The 19,342-nt window shown below is 39.6% G+C and overlaps 2 protein-coding genes across 2 annotated transcripts; both read right to left on the reverse strand.

Moving 5' to 3' along the window:
* On the reverse strand, positions 9,978-11,936 carry LOC110271545. Its single transcript, XM_021122518.1, has 2 exons — positions 11,329-11,936; positions 9,978-10,128 (listed from the first exon to the last, which is right to left on the reverse strand). The coding sequence occupies exons 1-2, from the start codon at positions 11,934-11,936 to the stop codon at positions 9,978-9,980; spliced, it is 759 nt and encodes a 252-aa protein (XP_020978177.1).
* Positions 12,764-13,876, reverse strand: LOC110271546 (uncharacterized mitochondrial protein AtMg00860-like). The gene is made up of 3 exons (XM_021122519.1): positions 13,745-13,876; positions 13,214-13,687; positions 12,764-12,904 (listed from the first exon to the last, which is right to left on the reverse strand). Exons 1-3 carry the CDS (start codon positions 13,874-13,876, stop codon positions 12,764-12,766), a joined length of 747 nt encoding a protein of 248 aa, XP_020978178.1.

The following is a 19,342-nucleotide window of genomic DNA, read 5'->3' on the forward strand; positions in this document are numbered from 1 at the left end:
GAATTGATCCTTCAATTAAATGAGGACAACCTTGTGTTTACAACTCAAGGATCTCTCTCTGCATCCATGGAGAGGAAGCATAAAAAGCTTCTCTCAAAGCAGAGTCAAACAAAGCCCCCACAGTCAAACTCTAAGTTTGGTGTTGGGAGGCCACAACCAGACTCTAAGTTTGGTGTCAAACCCCCATATCCAAACTCTAAATTTGGTGTTGGGAGGTCTCAACAAAGCTCTGCACATCTGTGAGGCTCCATGAGAGCCCACTGTCAAGCTATTGACATTAAAAAAGCGCTTGTTGGGAGGCAACCCAATGTTTATTTATCTAATTTTCATTGTTTTTCATGTTTTATTAGGTTCATGATCATGTGGAGTCACAAAATAAATATAAAAATTAAAAACGGAATCAAAAACAGCAGAAGAAAAATCACACCCTGGAGAAGAGCTGACGCTGAATGCCCAGAACAAGCATGGTTCTGGCGTTCAACGCCAGAAATGGGCAACAAATGGGCGTTCAACGCCCAGAACAAGCACCAATCTGGCGCTGAACGCCCAGAGTTGTGTGCAAGAGCATTTTGCATGCCCAATTTGGTGCAAGGTTGTAAATCCTTGAACACCTCAGGATTTGTGGACCCCACAGGATCACCTCAGGATCTGTGGACCCCACAGGATCCCCACCTACCTCCACTTACTTCTTCACCAATCACCTCAATCTCTCTTCCCTATCACCACTTCACCACTCACATCCATCCACTCTTCCCCATAAACCTACCTCATAAACTCCACTTACCTTCAAAATTCAAAATCAATTTCCCACCCAAACCCACCCTATATGGCCGAAACCTAACCCCCTCCCTTCCCTATATATAACCTTCCATTCTTCCTCATTTTCACACAACACAACCCTCTTTTCTCTTCTTGGCCGAAACACACCTCCCCCCTCCTCTCCATATTTTCTTCTTCTTCTTCGTCTATTCTTTCTTCTCTTGCTCGAGGGCGAGCAAAATTCTAAGTTTGGTGTGGTAAAAGCATAAGCTTTTTGTTTTTCCATTACCATTGATGGCACCTAAGACCGGAGAATCCTCTAGAAAAGGGAAAGGGAAGACAAAAGCTTCCACCTCCGAGTCATGGGAGATGGAAAGGTTCATCTCCAAAGCTCATCAAGACCACTTCTATGATGTTGTGGCCAAGAAGAAGGTGATCCCCGATGTCCCTTTCAAAATCAAGAGAAATGAGTATCCGGAGATCCGACATGAAATCCAAAGAAGAGGTTGGGAAGTTCTAACAAACCCCATCCAACAAGTCGGCATCCTAATAGTTCAAGAGTTCTATGCCAATGCATGGATCACTAGGAACCATGATCAAAGTAAGAACCCAAATCCAAAGAATTATGTTACAATGGTTCAGGGGAATACTTAGATTTTAGCCCGGAGAATGTGAGGTTGGCGTTTAACTTGCCTATGATGCAAGGAGATGAGCGCCCCTACACTAGAAGGGTCAACTTTAATCAAAGGTTGGACCAAGTTCTCATGGACATATGTGTGGAAGGAGCTCAATGGAAGATTGACTTCAAAGGCAATCCGGTTCAACTAAGAAGACTGGACCTCAAGCCTATGGCTAGAGGATGGTTGGAGTTCATCCAACGCTCCATCATCCCCACTAGCAACCGATCTGAAGTTACTGTGGATCGGGCCATCATGATCCATAGCATCATGATTGGAGAGGAAGTAGAAGTTCATGAAGTCATCTCCCTTGAACTCTACAAAATAGCCGAAAAGCCCTCCCCTGGGGCAAGGCTAGCTTTTCCTCATCTTATTTGCCATCTATGTTACTCAGCTGGAGAATTCATAGAAGGAGACATTCACATTGAGGAAGAGAAGCCCATCGCTAAGAAAAAGATGGAGCAAGCAAGAGAGCCCATTCATGGAGCTCAAGAGGCGCAGGAAGCTCATCACCATGAGATCCCGGAGATGCCTCAAATGCATTTTCTCCCACAAAACTATTGGGAGCAAATCAACACCTCCCTAGGAGAATTAAGTTCCAACATGGGACAACTAAGGGTGGAACATCAAGAGCACTCCATCATCCTTCATGAAATAAGAGAAGATCAAAAAGCAATGAGGGAGGAGCAACAAAGACAAGGAAGAGACATAGAAGAGCTCAAGGACATCATTGGTTCCTCAAGAAGGAAACGTCACCATCACTAAGGTGGACTCATTCCTTGTTCTTACATTCTCTGTTTTTCGTTTTCTCTATGTTAAGTGCTTATCTATGTTTGTGTCTTCATTACATGATCATTAGTAGTAGTAACTTTGTCTTAAAGTTATAAATGTCCTATGAATCCATCACCTCTCTTAAATAAAAAATGTTTTAAATCAAAAGAACAAGAAGTACATGAGTTTCGAATTTATCCTTGAACTTAGTTTAATTATATTGATGTGGTGACAATGCTTCTTGTTTTCTGAATGTATGCTTGAACAGTGCATATGTCTTTTGAAGTTGTTGTTCATGAATGTTAAATATGTTGGCTCTTGAAAGAATGATGACAAGGAGACATGTTATTTGATAATCTGAAAAATCATAAAAATGATTCTTAAAGCAAGAAAAAGCAGCAAAGAACAAAGCTTGCAGAAAAAAAAAATAAATAGAAAAAGAAAAAAAAAAGGGGATGTAGCCATTGACAACGGTGATGCCCTTGCATAAAGCCAGCCATGGAAAGGAGTAGGATTGATTGGATGAAGACAGCGGGAAAGCAGAGATTCAGAGGAACGAAAGCATCTCTACACGCTTATCTGAAATTCTCACTAATGAATTACATAAGTGTTTCTATCCTTATTTTCTGTTTAATTAGTATTATTTTCGAAAACTCCATAATCAATTATTATCCGCCTGACTGATATTTACAAGGTGACCATAGCTTGCTTCATACCAACAATCTCCATGGGATCGACCCTTACTCAAGTAAGGTTTATTACTTGGACGACCCAGTGCACTTGCTGGTTAGTTGTATCAAAGTTGTGACAAATTATGAATTGAGATTAGAGCACCAAGTTTTTGGAGCCATTACCAGAGATCACAATTTCGTGCACCATTTTCCCAGCCCTTGATTTCAAAAATCTTGAGTAAAAGTGTTGAGATTTTGAACTCTTTGATGTTATAGGATCCAATTAACTTGAGAAAAACTCTTAATATTGCCTCTTTGATCCTTGGGTATGGTAAGAATTCTCAACCCTAGTGGAATTCTTGATTTGTGTTTGGGTGTTGAGTTTGTATATGTGGGTGTCTATTATGTATGTTAGGTAATATGTATGTATGTGGTTTGGAAGCTTGAAAGTAGACTTCTAGTGCTGGAAAATCTGTTTGGGAGGTGTTGAGCCTTGGAAGCTTGAGCAAAAAGTTGAATTGGAGGTGTTTTGGGTTTGCGCGGGGAATCAGCCAAGGTATGGTTTCGGTTTCTCGTATCTAAAATATAATGTATTGTGAAAATTTAGGCTAGTAACCTGAAGTTTCTGCGTACGCGAACCCCATTATACGCGGCCATTGATTTCTGTTTAGCAAGCGTGCGTACATGGGAAGGGTGTTGCGTACGCGACATGAGCCAAAGTGCGCGCTTACGCGTACGCGTGGCTCACGCGTATGCGTGACCCCTGCTTTCAGCAAAAATGAGTTTTGTGTTTTAAAACCTAATTCCAAACCTCTAAGCCTTTATTTTCATTCTTTTAGCCCCAAATCCTAATAATATGCCTAGTAATGAGAAGAAGCTAGGAAAGGTGGTAACTTGTGGATGAAGTAAGGGGAGAATTAATGATGAATCATGTTAATGATGATTGTATGAGTTGTTGAGGATGATGGTGGAAGTGTTGTGTATGCCATGAGCTGAATAGCTGTATTTGATAATGAATTTTGGCTGGTTATGGATTATGTTATGAGCCGTATGGCTGTGATAAATATTAATTTATGGCTGAGTATGTATATGTTTATGATTGTTGATTGACAATGTGATTTGATACACTTCCAACTATCTGAGATACGAGTTTCTCTGGGTGAAAGCAGTGGCTAGCCACCACGTGCTCTAGGTTGAGACTCGATACTCTGCTGACCCTATGTCGTAAGTGTGGTCGGACACTATAAAAGTTCCGGATAAGTTCGCCCTCGTGAATAAACACTAGTGTGGGTGTTACATGATTATGATTATGATTGAGAATTACTCGAGTTGGGGATGCACGACAGAGGGACAGTCCAATGGTTAGCTACCAGGACTTGTCGGGTTGGCTTTATAACTGACAGATGAGACTCATCAGCCACTAGGATAGGCATGCATCATATGCATCTATTTGTTTGTTTCATTGTTTTATTTGGAATGCGAAATGCCTAATTGACTTATAATTACTTGCTATTTGTTTATCTGCCATATATGTTTTCTACCTGTGATTTTCTTGTCTGTAATAAATGTATTTGTAACAGCTGGTTCCGGTGGCAGTTGGGAGGTTTGGAGGAGTTAGATTGGGGAGTATTAGAAATTTAGAATAGTATGAAGATCGTTAGCTAGTTGCCTATTTTATTTTATGGTTTAGTTATGTTTATAAGCTTTAATTATATGTCAGAAGTTCTAGGATTGCCTTAGGCATTCCCAGGACATTACATGTTAGATATGTGGGCATTGTTACTATGCTGAAAACCTCTGGTTCTCACCCATGCGGATTTTGTAGTTTTCAGATACAGGACGTGAAGCTCCTTGCTGAGGCATGCTGGAAGCTTCTGATTTAGCGAAGATCCCTATCTCTCGAGGTTTTATTTTGGTTGTATGTATTTATATAGATACTTATTATCTCTACTGTTTATATATATACTGTATTAACTACTCTTAGAGGTTATTTTGGAGAAACAGGTTCTGTAACTCTGTATTTTGGGTTTCTTTTGGGTTCTCATATATATATATATGCTAGTGTTGCACTTTTCAATTTAATGATTTTGTTTTACTCTTTTCTTTAAAGGCTCCTAGTTAAAAATCTTTTTCACTATTATTATATATATAATTTTACTTTTAGAGGTCGTAATACTTTACCATTTCTGTCTTATGACTTAAGCATAAGGCTCTGTCTAGTAGAGTGTTACATTATGGTATCAGAGCAGTTCGTTCCTGTAGAGCTTGAGGACGAGCTGGCTATGCTTCTGTGCATTCTCTGTGTCTGTGTGTCTATGTGCTATTAGGATATCTAACTGATATAACTGGCATAAACGATCATGAGCATGCATTTGGGACTTTGATGCATTAGACTTCCGATATTGAGACTGATCAACTTGATATCGATTGTTTGGTGTGTATAGGAACCAGATGGTGCCTCGTGGACGCGGTCGAGGCTGTGGGAGAGGTCGTACTAGTACTCAGGAATTGAAAACTAACACGAATAACCTAGTAAACTTTATGACGACGTTGGAGAATATGGATGCTGCTATGCAGGCCACTGCTGAGGCATTTGGGAATCAGATGAATAATAATAATAATGGGGGAAATGGCGGAAACGGGCCAATGATGCTCTCAGCATTCCTGAAAGTCAACCCGCCAGGTTTTAGAGGAACCACCGATCCGACTGAAGCAGATACCTGGTTTCAGGCCATGGAAAGAGCACTGCAAGCACAATTGGTTCCTGAAGAGCAGTGTATCGAGTTTGTTACCTATCAGCTCACTGGGGAAGCATTGCATTGGTGGCAGGGTACACGACACCTCCTGCAGTAGGGTGATGACCCTATCCCCTGCGATGCTTTCCAGGTGGAATTTTACAAGAAGTACTTTACGAATTCTGTAAGGACGGCAAAGGAACTTGAGTTACTACAGCTGAAGTAGGGTGCTATGTCCGTGTCTGAATATATAAACAAGTTTGAGGAACTATGTAGAATTTCGCGCATATGTCAGGGAGCTCCGGGAGACTTCGAGGAATAGAAGTGCATTAAGTTTGAAGGAGGACTCCAGAGTGATATCTTAAGCTCAGTGGGACCAATAGAGATCAGGACTTTCTTAGAGTTGGTGAATACGAGCAAAGTTGCTGAAGACTATGTGAAAAAGGTGGCTGCAGAGAATGGGAGTCATAGGGGGCCTTTTCAGCATAACCGAGGGAGAAGTTTTGCTCCTAGGGGTCAGACTTAGGGCCAGGCTAGTTTTAGAAGGCCTAAAAATAACAGTTACCCGAGGAGAAGATTTGGTAAGCAGTCTGTGAATGAGCGAGCATGTGCTAGATGCGGAAGTCACCATCCGGGAGTCCTATGTAAAGCTAGAAGGGGCTTGTGCTACTCTTATGGTAAGGCAGGGAATAAAGCCTCAAACTGTCTGGAGAAGCAGAGGTAAGGTACTAGGAGAGCACAGCAGCTTGGTCGGGTGTTCACTACCTCAGTTGTAGGTGCCGATGGGTCTGGTACGCTTATCTGAGATAAATGTGAAATAGCCGGTAAAACTTTGAATGCTTTATTTGATTCTAGAGCTACTCATTCATTCATTGCATTTGAGAGGGCTAGTGAATTAGAGCTAAAGATAGTTGTGTTAGATTATGATCTGAATGTGTATAATGCTACTTCGAAAGCTGTTGTGACTAAGTTAGGCTGTTCACAAGTGTCATTCCGAGTTAAACAGCGATATTTCATCCATGGTCTGATTTTCTTAACAATGACTGGTCTAGATCTCATTCTAGGACTGGATTGGTTATTTAAGAATCATGTTTTGCTTGACTGTTCTGAGAAGTCGTTGTACTTTATGTCAGAAGGATCGAAAGGGCCGGTAGTAGTGAATAGCTATTATTTGAACTCCATGACAGTAAGCTATTCTGAATATGAATGTCAGGGTGTTATGCTGTTAACTACGGGTGTTTTCGGGGAGGAACAAAGTTTAGAGCAGATTCTGATTGTTTGTGAATTTTCTGAAGTGTTTCCAAACGACATTGATGAATTCCCTCCTTCCTGAGAGGTTGAGTTTGCGATTGAATTGGTGCTTGGGACAGGGCCAATCTTTATTGCCCCTTATAGGATGTCACCTTTAGAAATGGCCGAGCTCAAGGCTCAGCTGGAAGACTTAATGGGTAAACGCTTCATCTGACCTAGTGTTTCTCCGTGGGACTCACCGGTGTTACTGGCGAAGAAGAAAGACAGGAGTATGCATCTCTGTGTAGATTGCAGGAAACTAAATAAGGTCACAATAAAGAATAAGTACCCACTGCCGAGGATTGACGATCTCATGGATCAGTTATAAGGAGTCGTAGTTTTCTCTAAGATTGATCTATGATCCGGTTATCACCAGATAAGGGTAAGAGATGAAGACATCCCTAAGACCACTTTCAGGACTCGTTATGGTCATTACGAGTACACTGTAATATCTTTTGGGTTGACGAACGCTCCTGCAGTGTTTATGGACTATATGAACAGAATTTTTTGCCCATTTTTTGATAGATTCTCAAGGAAAGGAAACTCTACGCAAAACTGTCTAAATGTGAGTTCTGGAAGAACGAGGTGAAGTTTCTTGGCCATGTAGTGAGTAAACAGGGGATAGCGGTAGATCCTTCTAAGGTGGAAGCAGTGATGGAATGGGGGGGGAGGGGACCGACCTCAGTAACTGAGATAACGAGTTTTCTAGGATTATCTGGCTATTATCGGAGATTCATCAAAGGCTTTTCTCAAATAGGTTTGCCATTGACGAAGTTTACCCGCAAAGATGCACCATTTGTCTGGACTTCTAAGTGTGAGAAGAGTTTTCAGGCGTTGAAGCAAAAATTGACCACTGCACCTGTATTAGTGTTACCTGAGCCGAATGAACCATTTGAGGTGTACTGTGATGCCTCAGTAAATGGTCTAGGATGCATGCTGATGTAGCATTGGAATGTGGTGGCGTATGCCTCACGACAGTTGAGACATCATGAAGTTAATTACCCGCGCACAACCTGAAACTTGCTGCAGTTGTGTTTGTACTGAAGGTGTGGAGGCATTACCTCTATGGGGTTAAGTTCCAAGTTTTCTCTGATCACAAGAGCTTGAAATATCTCTTTGATCAGAAAGAACTGAATATGCGGCAGAGGATGTGGATGGAGTTACTGAAGGATTACGACTTTGAACTGAATTACCATCCGACAAAAGCAATTGATGTGGCGGATGCCTTAAGTAGGAAATCATTGTGTGCTGCCTGGATGATGCTTCGAGAAGAGGAATTACTTAAAGCATTTGAGAGCCTAAAGATAGGTGCTCAAGAAGTGTCTGGAACTCTGTGCTTGAGTCAATTGCAAATTTCGAGTGACTTTAAGTCCAGGATTGAAGAAGCTCAGCAGGACGAGAAGGAATTGCAGAAGGTATGGCCGGCAATTGAACAAGGGAAGCGATGGAGAGTATCATGAGCCGATGACAGGTTATGGAGGTTCAAGGGTAGAATTTGTGTACCGGATGTTAGGACCTTACGGCAAGATATTTTGAGGGAGGCGCATAAAAGCGAATTCTCTATTCATCCGGGAAGCACTAAGATGTATCAAGACCTAAAAGCAATGTTCTGGTGGCCGGGAATGAAGAACGACGTAGCATTACATGTTTCAAAGTGTTTAACTTGTCAGAAAGTGAAGATTGAACACCAGAGACCTTCTGGGACTTTGCAACCATTAGAGATTCCACAATGGAAATGGGAAAGCACTACGATGGACTTTGTATCGGGATTGCCAAGAACTAGAGCTAGTTTTGATGCTATTTGGGTAATTGTGGATCGACTGACAAAGTCGGCTGACTTTTTACCCATTCGGATGAACTATACCCTTGAGGATCTAGCAAGTTTATACATAAAGTTGTGAGACTTCACGGTGTGCCTACCACTATAATTTTTGACAGAGATTCCTGTTTCATTTCAAGGTTATGGGGTGCAATTCAGAGAGCTTTTGGAACCCGATTAAGCTTGAGTACGACTTACCATCCTCAAACAGATGCCCAATCTGAGAGGATGATCCAAACCCTAAAAGATATGTTGAGGGCTTATGTTTTGGACCAGCTGGCGAGTTGGGATCTTAACACCCTAATTAGCCTAAGCTTTATCTCGCGTCGTAAAGCCAAGGTTAATCAGAGATTACGACAGTTCTAAGCTCATACATAATATATATAGAAGGAATAATATAATCTAAAAGCCCGATTAAAGAAGTAGCTCAAATTCCGAACTCAATAGTTCCTCAATTCTCGTCTCATACATCAACCATACATCACATAACATCAAGCCACCCTCGGCATGCCAGAAACCTAGACCTCCATTTTCTAAGTTATCTAATTAATGTCATTTAACTCCCCTAAAATCTTTCCTAATGTTTTAAAAGTATAAAACTAGGCCCAAGGGTCCTAAAATGGTGTTAGAGAAGCTTACAACCTTGTTGGGAAGGTAGAATAGTTGAAAATAAAGTAAAATTTGAGAAACAAGGCGTGTGCGGCCGCACAAGGGTGTGCGCGCACACGCTCTGGTGAGTTTTAAAATGTGTGCGCACGCACATGGGTGTGCGTACGCACAGGTGTCAAATTTTCCAAGATCTGTTCACTCGCACAACCTGTGCCAGCGCCCCCAACAGACTGGCCTTCCCAACGTGTGCGTCCGCACAGACTTGTGCATCGGCACATGTTGAAATTCTTCCTTAGATATGTGAGCGCACAAGCTGTGCTAGCGCTGCAAACAGAATGCATTTTTCTGCCTGTGCATGCGCACAGATCAAAATTTTCGCAGGTTGTGCATCCGCACAAGGGTGTGCGCTCGCACATATCAGAAATCATGAAATTCTGCAACTTAGCAGAATTTCAGATTTTTAACACAAATTTTGAATGATCATAACTTCCTCTACAAAATTCCAATTTTCACAAACTTTATATCGATTTAAAGGGGTTTTCAAAGATCTTTAATTCTAAACAAATTTCAATCAATTTCGAAAACCGAGGCAAAAGTTATGATCGAACAAAGTTCACCAAAAACCTAATTTTACCAAACTTCACAATTACCACCATTTCTTACCATACACGTTCCAACCTATACCAAACCTTTCAAAACTTCTTTTCTCATCAAAATCCAACACATTAAGCAATTTCCGACCAACACATTCACAATTTCTTATTTCATCAATATCAATCTTTCTCATCAACTCATTCCTACTCCATATTAATGACTAAGATACATATTCATACAAGTTCATCATACATCATATTCCAACCCCATTATCTCAATCAATATTTACAACATCAACAACTCAAACAATTATCAACAACATATAAATTCCAAACCTATCCTATGGGTCACTAGCCTAAGTGTCCGTGCGTATTATATACTACATAGAGGAAACCGAAACCATACCTTGGCCGATTCCCTATATGCGCCAAAACTCTGATTTAGCCCAAACAAGCTCCCAACCATAATCCAAGCTCTCAATTCCACTCCAATAAGCACAAATAAGTTCCATTAGCTCCCAAAGCCACAGTAATCAAACTATATGCATATAAATCACCTCAAATCAACCTAGGGTTCCAATTAAACATAAATTTACAAGGGTTTGGTGGCTATTACCTTTTCCAATAGATTTGGATGTCAAAACCCAATGCTAAGCAAGGATTAGAGCAAACCTAAACATCCAAAATCACAAAAACTCATTTAATCTAAAACCCTAGAAACCCGAAATTTAGAGGAGAAGAAATGAAGGGATTTCGAGCTTTCCTTACCATTTTTATACATGGGTTTTATAGAGCTCTTCACAAGGAACACGTAGCCACTGACGGCACCCAAATCGGAGCACCGTAGCTCAAGATATCGCGAAGAGAAGAGAGGTGTGAATAGTGTTCTCTTCTTCCCCTCCTCCCCTTTCTATTTCTGAAGTGTGTGTGTGTGTGTTTAATGGAGATGTGGCTAGTTTGATTCACTCAATGAGCTTTTTATATGTTGGGCTTGGGCCAAACTTAGGCCCGGTCCAATCCGTTAGCGTTTTTAGCCCGTTTGGCCCAACTTCGGGTCAAACCTTTAAAATTAATGCCCGGTTTTCCGTTTCTAACATTTTCTATGGTTTTTGACGGTTTTCACTTTTTCTCATGCGGTACCAGGAAGACTTAAACCGGTTCAACCGGTTCAACTACTGGTTCGCAGTTTTTCACGGTTTTTCACAGAAAGCACATTTTCTGACCCAGAAAAACCTACTGAGTCCAAAAATCACCTTTAAATCCTCAAATTCTCACTCTAACTTTTTGGAATCTAATTTGTGCAATATTAATTACTTAATTAACCGGTTGATTAGTTGCGGTTCTTACATTCTCCCCACCAAATAAGAAATTTTGCCCTCAAAATTTGAATTTCCTGAGAAAAACTTGAGATAATCCTTTTGCATTTCAAACTCTGATTCCCACGTATGCTCTTCTACTCCTGCTCGCTCCCAAGCAACTTTAACCAATGAAACGTCCTTTCCTCGCAGCTTCTTCACACTAGTGTCATCGATCTTCATTGGCGTTACTTGGAAGGTTAAGTTTTCCCTCAACTCCACCGACTCAGGCTCCAACACATGAGCCGCATCCGACATGTACTTGCGGAGTTGTGACACGTGGAATACGTCATGCAAGTTAGACAGATGAGGTGGCAAAGCTACTTGATACGCTACCAGCCCGAATTGTCTTAGAACTTTAAACGGTCCTATGTATCTTGGCTTCAACTTCTTAGTCTTGATTGCTCTTCTAATCCCAGTTGTCGGTGTCACCCGAAGAAATACATGCTCTCCCACTTCAAACTCTAGCGGTTTCCTTCTCTGGTCCGCGTAGCTCTTCTGTCGACTCTGAGCAGTTAGAATCCTTGCACGAATCTTCTTAATGTTCTCAATAGTTTCCGGTATCAAATCTGGACCCAATACACTTACTTCACCAGATTCGTACCAACAAAGTGGAGATTGGCACTTTCGTCCATACAAGGCTTCATACGGAGCCATCCCAATGCTTGCATGAAAGCTGTTGTTGTATGCAAACTCCACCAATGGCATGTAACGATCCCAACTCCCGGGTTGATCCAACACACATGCTCTGAGCATATCTTCTAACGTCTAAATAGTCCTTTCCGACTGTCCATCTCGATTTGCAGATGATATGCGGTACTGAGACATAGCTTCGTACCGAAAGCTCTTTGGAAAGCTCCCCAAAACCTTGATGTGAATCGGGGATCACGGTCCGACACTATGCTCGACGGCACACCATGCAACCTTACTATCTCCTTGATGTACAATCTTGCTAACTCCTCCATAGAACAGTTTACTCGGATAGGCAGAAAGTGAGCAGATTTGGTTAAGCAATCCACGATCATCCAAATTATATCAAATCCCGACCTAGTCCTCGGTAAACCGGTCACAAAATCCATTGCAATTCTTTCCCACTTCCACTGAGGAATCTCAAGAGGCTGTAGCATTCCCGGCAATTTCTGATGGTCTATCTTCACCTTTTGGCACGTTAAACACTTGGATACCAATGTTGCTACATCACCCTTCATCCCAGGCCACCAGAACATCTTCTTCAAGTCATAATACATCTTCGTACTTCTGGGATGAATAGAAAATTCACTGTTATGAGCTTTTGAAAATAAGTCTTGCCTCAAACTCCTAATATCCGGTATGCAAATCCTCCCCTTATATCTCCACAATCCTTCACCATCCTTAGTGAATTCTTCACGCCTCTTATCACCAACTGGTTGAAGCAATTGCTGAAACTTTTGCTTATCTTACTGATCCCTTTGTATCTCTGATTTAAACGTGCTTGAGATTTGTAACTAGTTCAAACAAGCTCTTCCGGCAACTTCACCGATATCCAGCTTAAGATTCACAAACTTATCCACTAACTCCTCCTCCTTGATTCTCATCCAAGCAATTGTTAAAGATTTCCGACCCAAAGCGTCTGCTACCACATTCGCCTTTCCAGGATGATAACTTAGCTCAAAATCATAATCCTTTAGCAACTCCATCCATCTCCTCTGACGCATATTAAGCTCTTTCTGATCGAAGATGTACTTGAGACTCTTATGATCAGAAAAGACACTAAACCTTACTCCGTACAAGTGGTGTCACCAAATCTTCAATGCAAACACAATCAACTCTAATTCCAAGTCATGAGTGGGGTAATTCACCTCATGCGGTCTCAGTTAACGCGATGCGTAAGCCACCACATTCCGATGTTGTATCAACACGCAACCCAAACCCTTTAGCGACGCATCACAATATACTTCAAACGGTTCGTGCGGTTCCAGTAGGATTAAAACAGGTGCTAAAGTTAACTTCTGCTTCAAAGTCTGAAAACTCTCTTCACACTCCGACGTCCACACAAATGGCACTTCTTTCCTTGTTAATTTCATCATCGGTAGCGCAATCCAGGAGAATCCTTCGATAAATCTCCGGTAATATCCAACTAAACCTAAGAAGCTTATCACTTCCGTCACGGTTGTCGGTCTTTCCCATTCCATCACCGCTTCTACCTTCGAAGGGTCTACGGCTAGTCCTCCTTTACTCACCACATGATCTAAGAACTTCACTTCCTCCTTCCAAAACTCACACTTCGACAACTTAGCGTACAACTTTTGCTCCTTTAGGATTTGTAGCACAACCCTCAAGTGTTCCTCATGCTCCTTTACCGTCTTAGAGTAAACCAAGATGTCATCTATGAAAACCACCACGAATTTGTCCAAAAAGGGACGAAACACCTTGTTCATGAAATCCATGAAAACAGCAGGTGCATTCGTTAACCCAAAGGACATTACCGCAAACTCGTAGTGTCCATAGCGTGTTCTAAACGCAGTCTTAGGGATATCATCCTCTTTCACGCTTATTTGATGGTTACCGGATCTCAAATCGATCTTGGAAAACACTCCATCTCCTTGCAATTGATCCATCAAGTCATCTATCTTGGGCAGCGGGTACTTGTTCTTCAATGTCACTTTGTTTAACTGTCGGTAATCTACACACAGTCGCATTCCTCCATCTTTCTTCTTCACCAATAAAACTGGCGCTCCCACGGTAATACACTCAGTCGAATGAACCTCTTGTTTAAAAGCTTTTCCAACTGAGTCTTTAACTCTGCCAGCTCTATTGGAGCCATTCTATACGGCGCAATCGATACTAGTCCGGCTCCCGGCACCAATTCAATCGCAAATTCAATTTCCCTTTGAGGTGGGAACTCAGGGATATCTTCTGGGAATACTTTCGGAAATTCTCTAACCACCGGTATCTGATCCAAGTTCTGGGCATCACCCAACGCAATAGCAGCCAATAGAATATAACCCTGACACTCCTTCCCGCTACAATGCACCATTACAAAGTTTAGATAATACCCCGTACCTACCACTGCTCAATTCTCTCCTTCCAGCATAAACCGAATGGTTCGCTCAAAGCAGTCCAACAAAACCCAATTCTTCAACAACCAATCAAACTCTAAAATCATTTCTAGCCCTACCATTGATAAACAGATCAAATCATGCACAAAACTTCTACCCTCAAGCTTGAAACCTACTTGTCTACAACCTGACCTAGTCATAACTATCTGATGCAGAGTATGTACATGCAGATCAAAAGGTAACTCTGACATTTTCAAACCTAATTCCTCAACTTTAGCAAACGAAATAAACAAATTTGAAGCTCCAGTATCATATAATGCAACTAAGGACTTATCACCAATTAGACATATACCTCTCATCAATGGATCCGCCTTAGAAGCATCCTTGGCATTCACAGTAAAGACTCGACCTTGATGCTGACTCTAGCTCGCATTCTGGTTCCTCCCACGAGTGCAATCCCTCGCAATGTGGCCAGGCAACCCACAATTGAAACAACCACCTAAACTAATTTTGCATAAGGATGGAAATGCCCACAATGTACACAAGTCAAATTCGGAGAATTCTTACTCTGATTTCCTCTCCCCTTAGCATACTGAAACTGAGTCTGAGTGTTCTTCCTGAAACCTCCTTGACATTGAGGCGCATATCCTTCTCTTTTGAAGCTTTGCCCTCTCGGATGAAAATACTTGCCACGCCCCCGACTAGAGCTCCCTCCATGAGTGTCCTTGGCTGCCGCAACAGTCTTGGCATACTCTTCCACTACTCTAGCCTTGTTCACTAAGTCAGAGAAGACACGAATTTTCATAGGAGCCACAGCAGTCATAATGCTATCCTTTAAACTCCTCTGGTACTTAATGCACTTCCAGCTCTCGTAAGTCTCCGGGGCACCTTGACATACCCTAGAAAACCTACAGAGCTCCTCAAACTTGTTGGTGTATTCCGCCACAGATAGGGAACCTTGCTTCAGCTGCATTAGTTCCATCTCCTCTGCTTCCCTTGCAGACTCAGGGAAGTACTTCTTGTAGAAGGCCGTTTGGAACACCTCCCATGGAATGTCGGCGTTCTGAAGTTGTATCAAGTGACACTCTGCTTGCCACCAGGGCTGGGCCTCTCCCGCTAGCTGATAAGCGGCAAACTCGACATATTGATTGAGGGAAACATGTTGCGCCTGTAAAGCACGCTCCATAGCTTGAAACCAGTGATATGCTTCAGTAGGATTAGTGGATCCTCAGAAAGTTGACGGATGAACCTTGAGGAACGTCGCCAAAGTCATCAGAATTCCTCCCGTGTCATCGTCATTTTCCTCAGCATTATCATTGGCATTTCCTTCTCCGTTTCCATTGCCATTCCCCGCCGGTTGGCCTAACCTCTGCACAGCTTGCAGAGTCGGAGCAGCATTAGCTTCCATGGTATTAGCGAGATTCGCCATTGTCGCCATGAATTTGGCATGATTGTCAGCTGGTTGCTCATTCCTACTTTCTCGGATACGTGTTTGACCTCGCCCACGAGTGGCCATGTAGGGTTCCTGTCTACGCTAAATAATCGATATCAAGGTGATCAGTCTCAATATCAAAAGACTAGTGCTTCAATTATCCCAAACAGGCACTCACAAACAAGCATGCTATGCAATACCAAACAGATAACCTAATAGCATCAAAGAAAAAGACTCACAGAGTATGCAATGAAGCATAATCGGTCCCTCCCTCAGGCTCACGAGGACGAACCGCTTTGATACCACTAAATGTAATACCCTAATTAGCCTAAGCCTTACCTCGCCGAATCTTAAGCTTTGTTATCTGTATTTTTGGCACTCTTCTGTATATATATATCTGTGTTAGCCTATATTTTACCTTATTTCGCTTACGTTATCGCATTCGAGAGTGTTGCGCTTTTTAATTTAATGATTTTGCTTTACCCTTTTCTTCAAAGGCTCCTAGTTAAAAATATTTTTCACTATTATTATATATATAATTTTACTTTTAGAAGTTGTAATACTTCACCACCTTTGTCTTATGATTTAATCATAAGGCTCTGTGTGGTAGGGTGTTACATTAAGGTTTGCTTTAATTTATTAAATTTTAATGATCAGAAATTCAACGAAAAGAAAAAAGAAGACAAAATTTGTAAATGAAATACTTAATTTTTAATGTGTGATAATGAACGTGAATTTTCGGAAGTATGAGTTTGTTGAGTCTTTCAATAAGATTGTGCGTGAGGATAGAAATAAGCAATCAAGAAACCTTTGATCTTAATATAAGCTCATTCATCTGTGCACCACGTTTGATTCTCTGGTTGCAATCTTTATTATATTGTTATGAATTATGATGAAAAATTTTGGTATCATCTTAAGATTTATTGTTCTTCCATGTGTGAATAATGATGACAACCCCAATGTATATATCTATTTTTTTTACTTTGGTTCTATGGGGTGAGTGACGTCCTACTACAAATGGAGGAAAAGTTGATTTTCAAAGCACGTGTTTCCTATTTAAACTTGTTTGAACAGTTTATCTCCGATAACTTCCATCTCTTGAGTAATTAACAAATGTTGTTGTTTGTATACATTGAAAAGAATATTGGTGTTGCCATTTGTCAGTTATAATTTTGTGTTCTCCATTAATTGATACTTATTTTGATTCACTTAAATTTTAAAGTTAGATCCATGAACAAGATGTGTAATATAATTTTTATAGTTTTCTCTTTTGATGTCCCTAATTGTTTGCTGCTTCGTTATTATAGCTATTGATTTGGAAATAACACTTCCTTGCTTATAAAGTGGCATTAGTGGAGGAAGGTTTGCTTTACGATTAACCAATGCATCAAAATTTTCTATAAATATGTTCTTTTGTTGTTTTTTGTTCAAGTTAAAAACATGATCAATATGCAAGTAAATGAAAGAAAAAAAATGTTGGATTGTTAAATGTGTATATAAAGAAAGTGATATATACATAATTGGTTGGTTTTTCATTGTATGAAGTCATGAGTTTTGATTTTGTATTCTTTGTATATACCTTTCAGGCATATGAACGAATGAGTTTTAATTTTGTGTTCTTTACTCTACAATATGAGAGTTATCAAATTTTTCTTACATTACTAAAAAACTGAAAAACTATCTTTTGAATTGCACTGTTTTGTGAAGAGAGAGAGACTAATCTAATTAGATCATTTATTGTGATAGAGTTTTTCTACTATTCAGCTCTGCTTCAACTCTCAAAATTCTTATTTTAGAAAAATAATATGATTGAAGAAGCTATTCAACCAATATCTTTAAGAGATTATGCAAATACAATGCACTTGATGATATAAAATGGAGTGTAAATTTAGATATTACTGATTGCTTTGGTGATATAATTTATAATTTATATATTCTAAGTTCAAGAATTGAGCAGTGAGAGATAATCTAAATTTATGCCTATTACTATATTTATGTTTTTTATATTATATTTACATTTTTTTTATCTTTTTATAATTATATTCTCACGCAACACATCGTATTTCAGGTTTTATATATATTATTACTTGATATTATGTAGTATGACTAAGGTTTTTTTTAATTATTTTTATCTTTTTGAGATCTAAACAATAATTATAGAACTATTTTTTTCGCCTTTTACTCATGTTTGTTATTGTCTAAAGACATTTTGTTAATTTAGTGATGGTTCTCATATTCCTTTGGGAAAAAAATTGTTGCCTCTATCTAAATTTTTAATCTGTGGGTAATGCTGTTTCAAGCTCAAGTGATTCTGTGACTGGAAGTATCTCCAATTTTTGTTTTCAAATCAAGTCATTTGGTATACACGTAGTTTCTATAGTTTGAGAATTAGATTTTTTGAAACTATTAATGTAAGTTAATTATATATGTGTTAACTTATCTATTTCTAAAACAATACAGATTTATGTTAATAACCCAACAAGTAATATTGCATGTTTGAGGGATCCATAATACAAGGTGATCTCTATAAAATTGTATACTCAATGAAGTATATGAGTAGATATTGATACTACAGATTATTGTTTAATTTTTTTCATGTTATTTAGGATGTTATTAATCAGAGTGCCAAATGTTCACATAGTCCAAATGTTAAACATGGTAGTGGTCTGTCTACCAGAGATGAGCAATAACTTGCTAGTCTGAAAGATTCGAATTATAATCTTGATGAGTATATCGACGAGTGTGGTGCTTGATGTTTAGTTTTTAGTTTTAATAGCTAGAATATAATTTTTATTTTGTGAGCAGTGTGTGAAAAGAATTATTTAATTAATAGCTATTGAAAAAGAACCGAATGATCTATAATAGTTAATGAGAATATTTGGATAAAACTGTGTTATTGGGGATAAGTAATTTATTATGCAAGCATATTAAGAAATTTACTGACTTCATCACAAAAGTTTTTAACCAAATTATTATATGTTTTTAAATTTTAAATTATATTATTTTTTTCCCTTTTCAATCCAAATATGTTTAATCATCTTATATTTATATCGTAAATTTGTGACAATGTTCACAAGTGAATAGTCATTATTATCAATTGTAACACTAAATTGGATTTTTTGTATTTGATTAGAATCCAAGAATTAAAAGTAAAATTAACTGAAAGGAATCTATTTATTCGCACGGGTTACCTACTAATGTTCTAAAAGAGTAAAAGTGACAAAAGTAAACTAATTCTAATATGTTTTTACTACTACAAAGTTTTTTTTGTCTTTTTTTGGTGGAAACCCTCATCTTTAGGGTTTTATTTTTCCACCTAACTTTATTAACAAAGAACTCCTTCACTACAAGCCCACATGATTATGAAGATCCGAAAATATGCTGACTTGACGCGTACGGCAACAACATAGGATATTGGGTGGCTGGGACTTAGAATTAGGGGTGAAAATAGGCCAGGTTTTGCTCTTAACAGGCCTGTTCTGTCATGTAGTTAATTAGCTTGAGTTTGACCTATTATAGACTTTTTTTAAAGTACTAAATTTGGCCTATTATTCAGTCTGATCTGGTTTGAAGCCTGTTAAAAGGCTTGATAG

Source organism: Arachis ipaensis, chromosome B04, assembly GCF_000816755.2.
Source record: "Arachis ipaensis cultivar K30076 chromosome B04, Araip1.1, whole genome shotgun sequence".
NCBI lineage: Eukaryota > Viridiplantae > Streptophyta > Magnoliopsida > Fabales > Fabaceae > Arachis > Arachis ipaensis.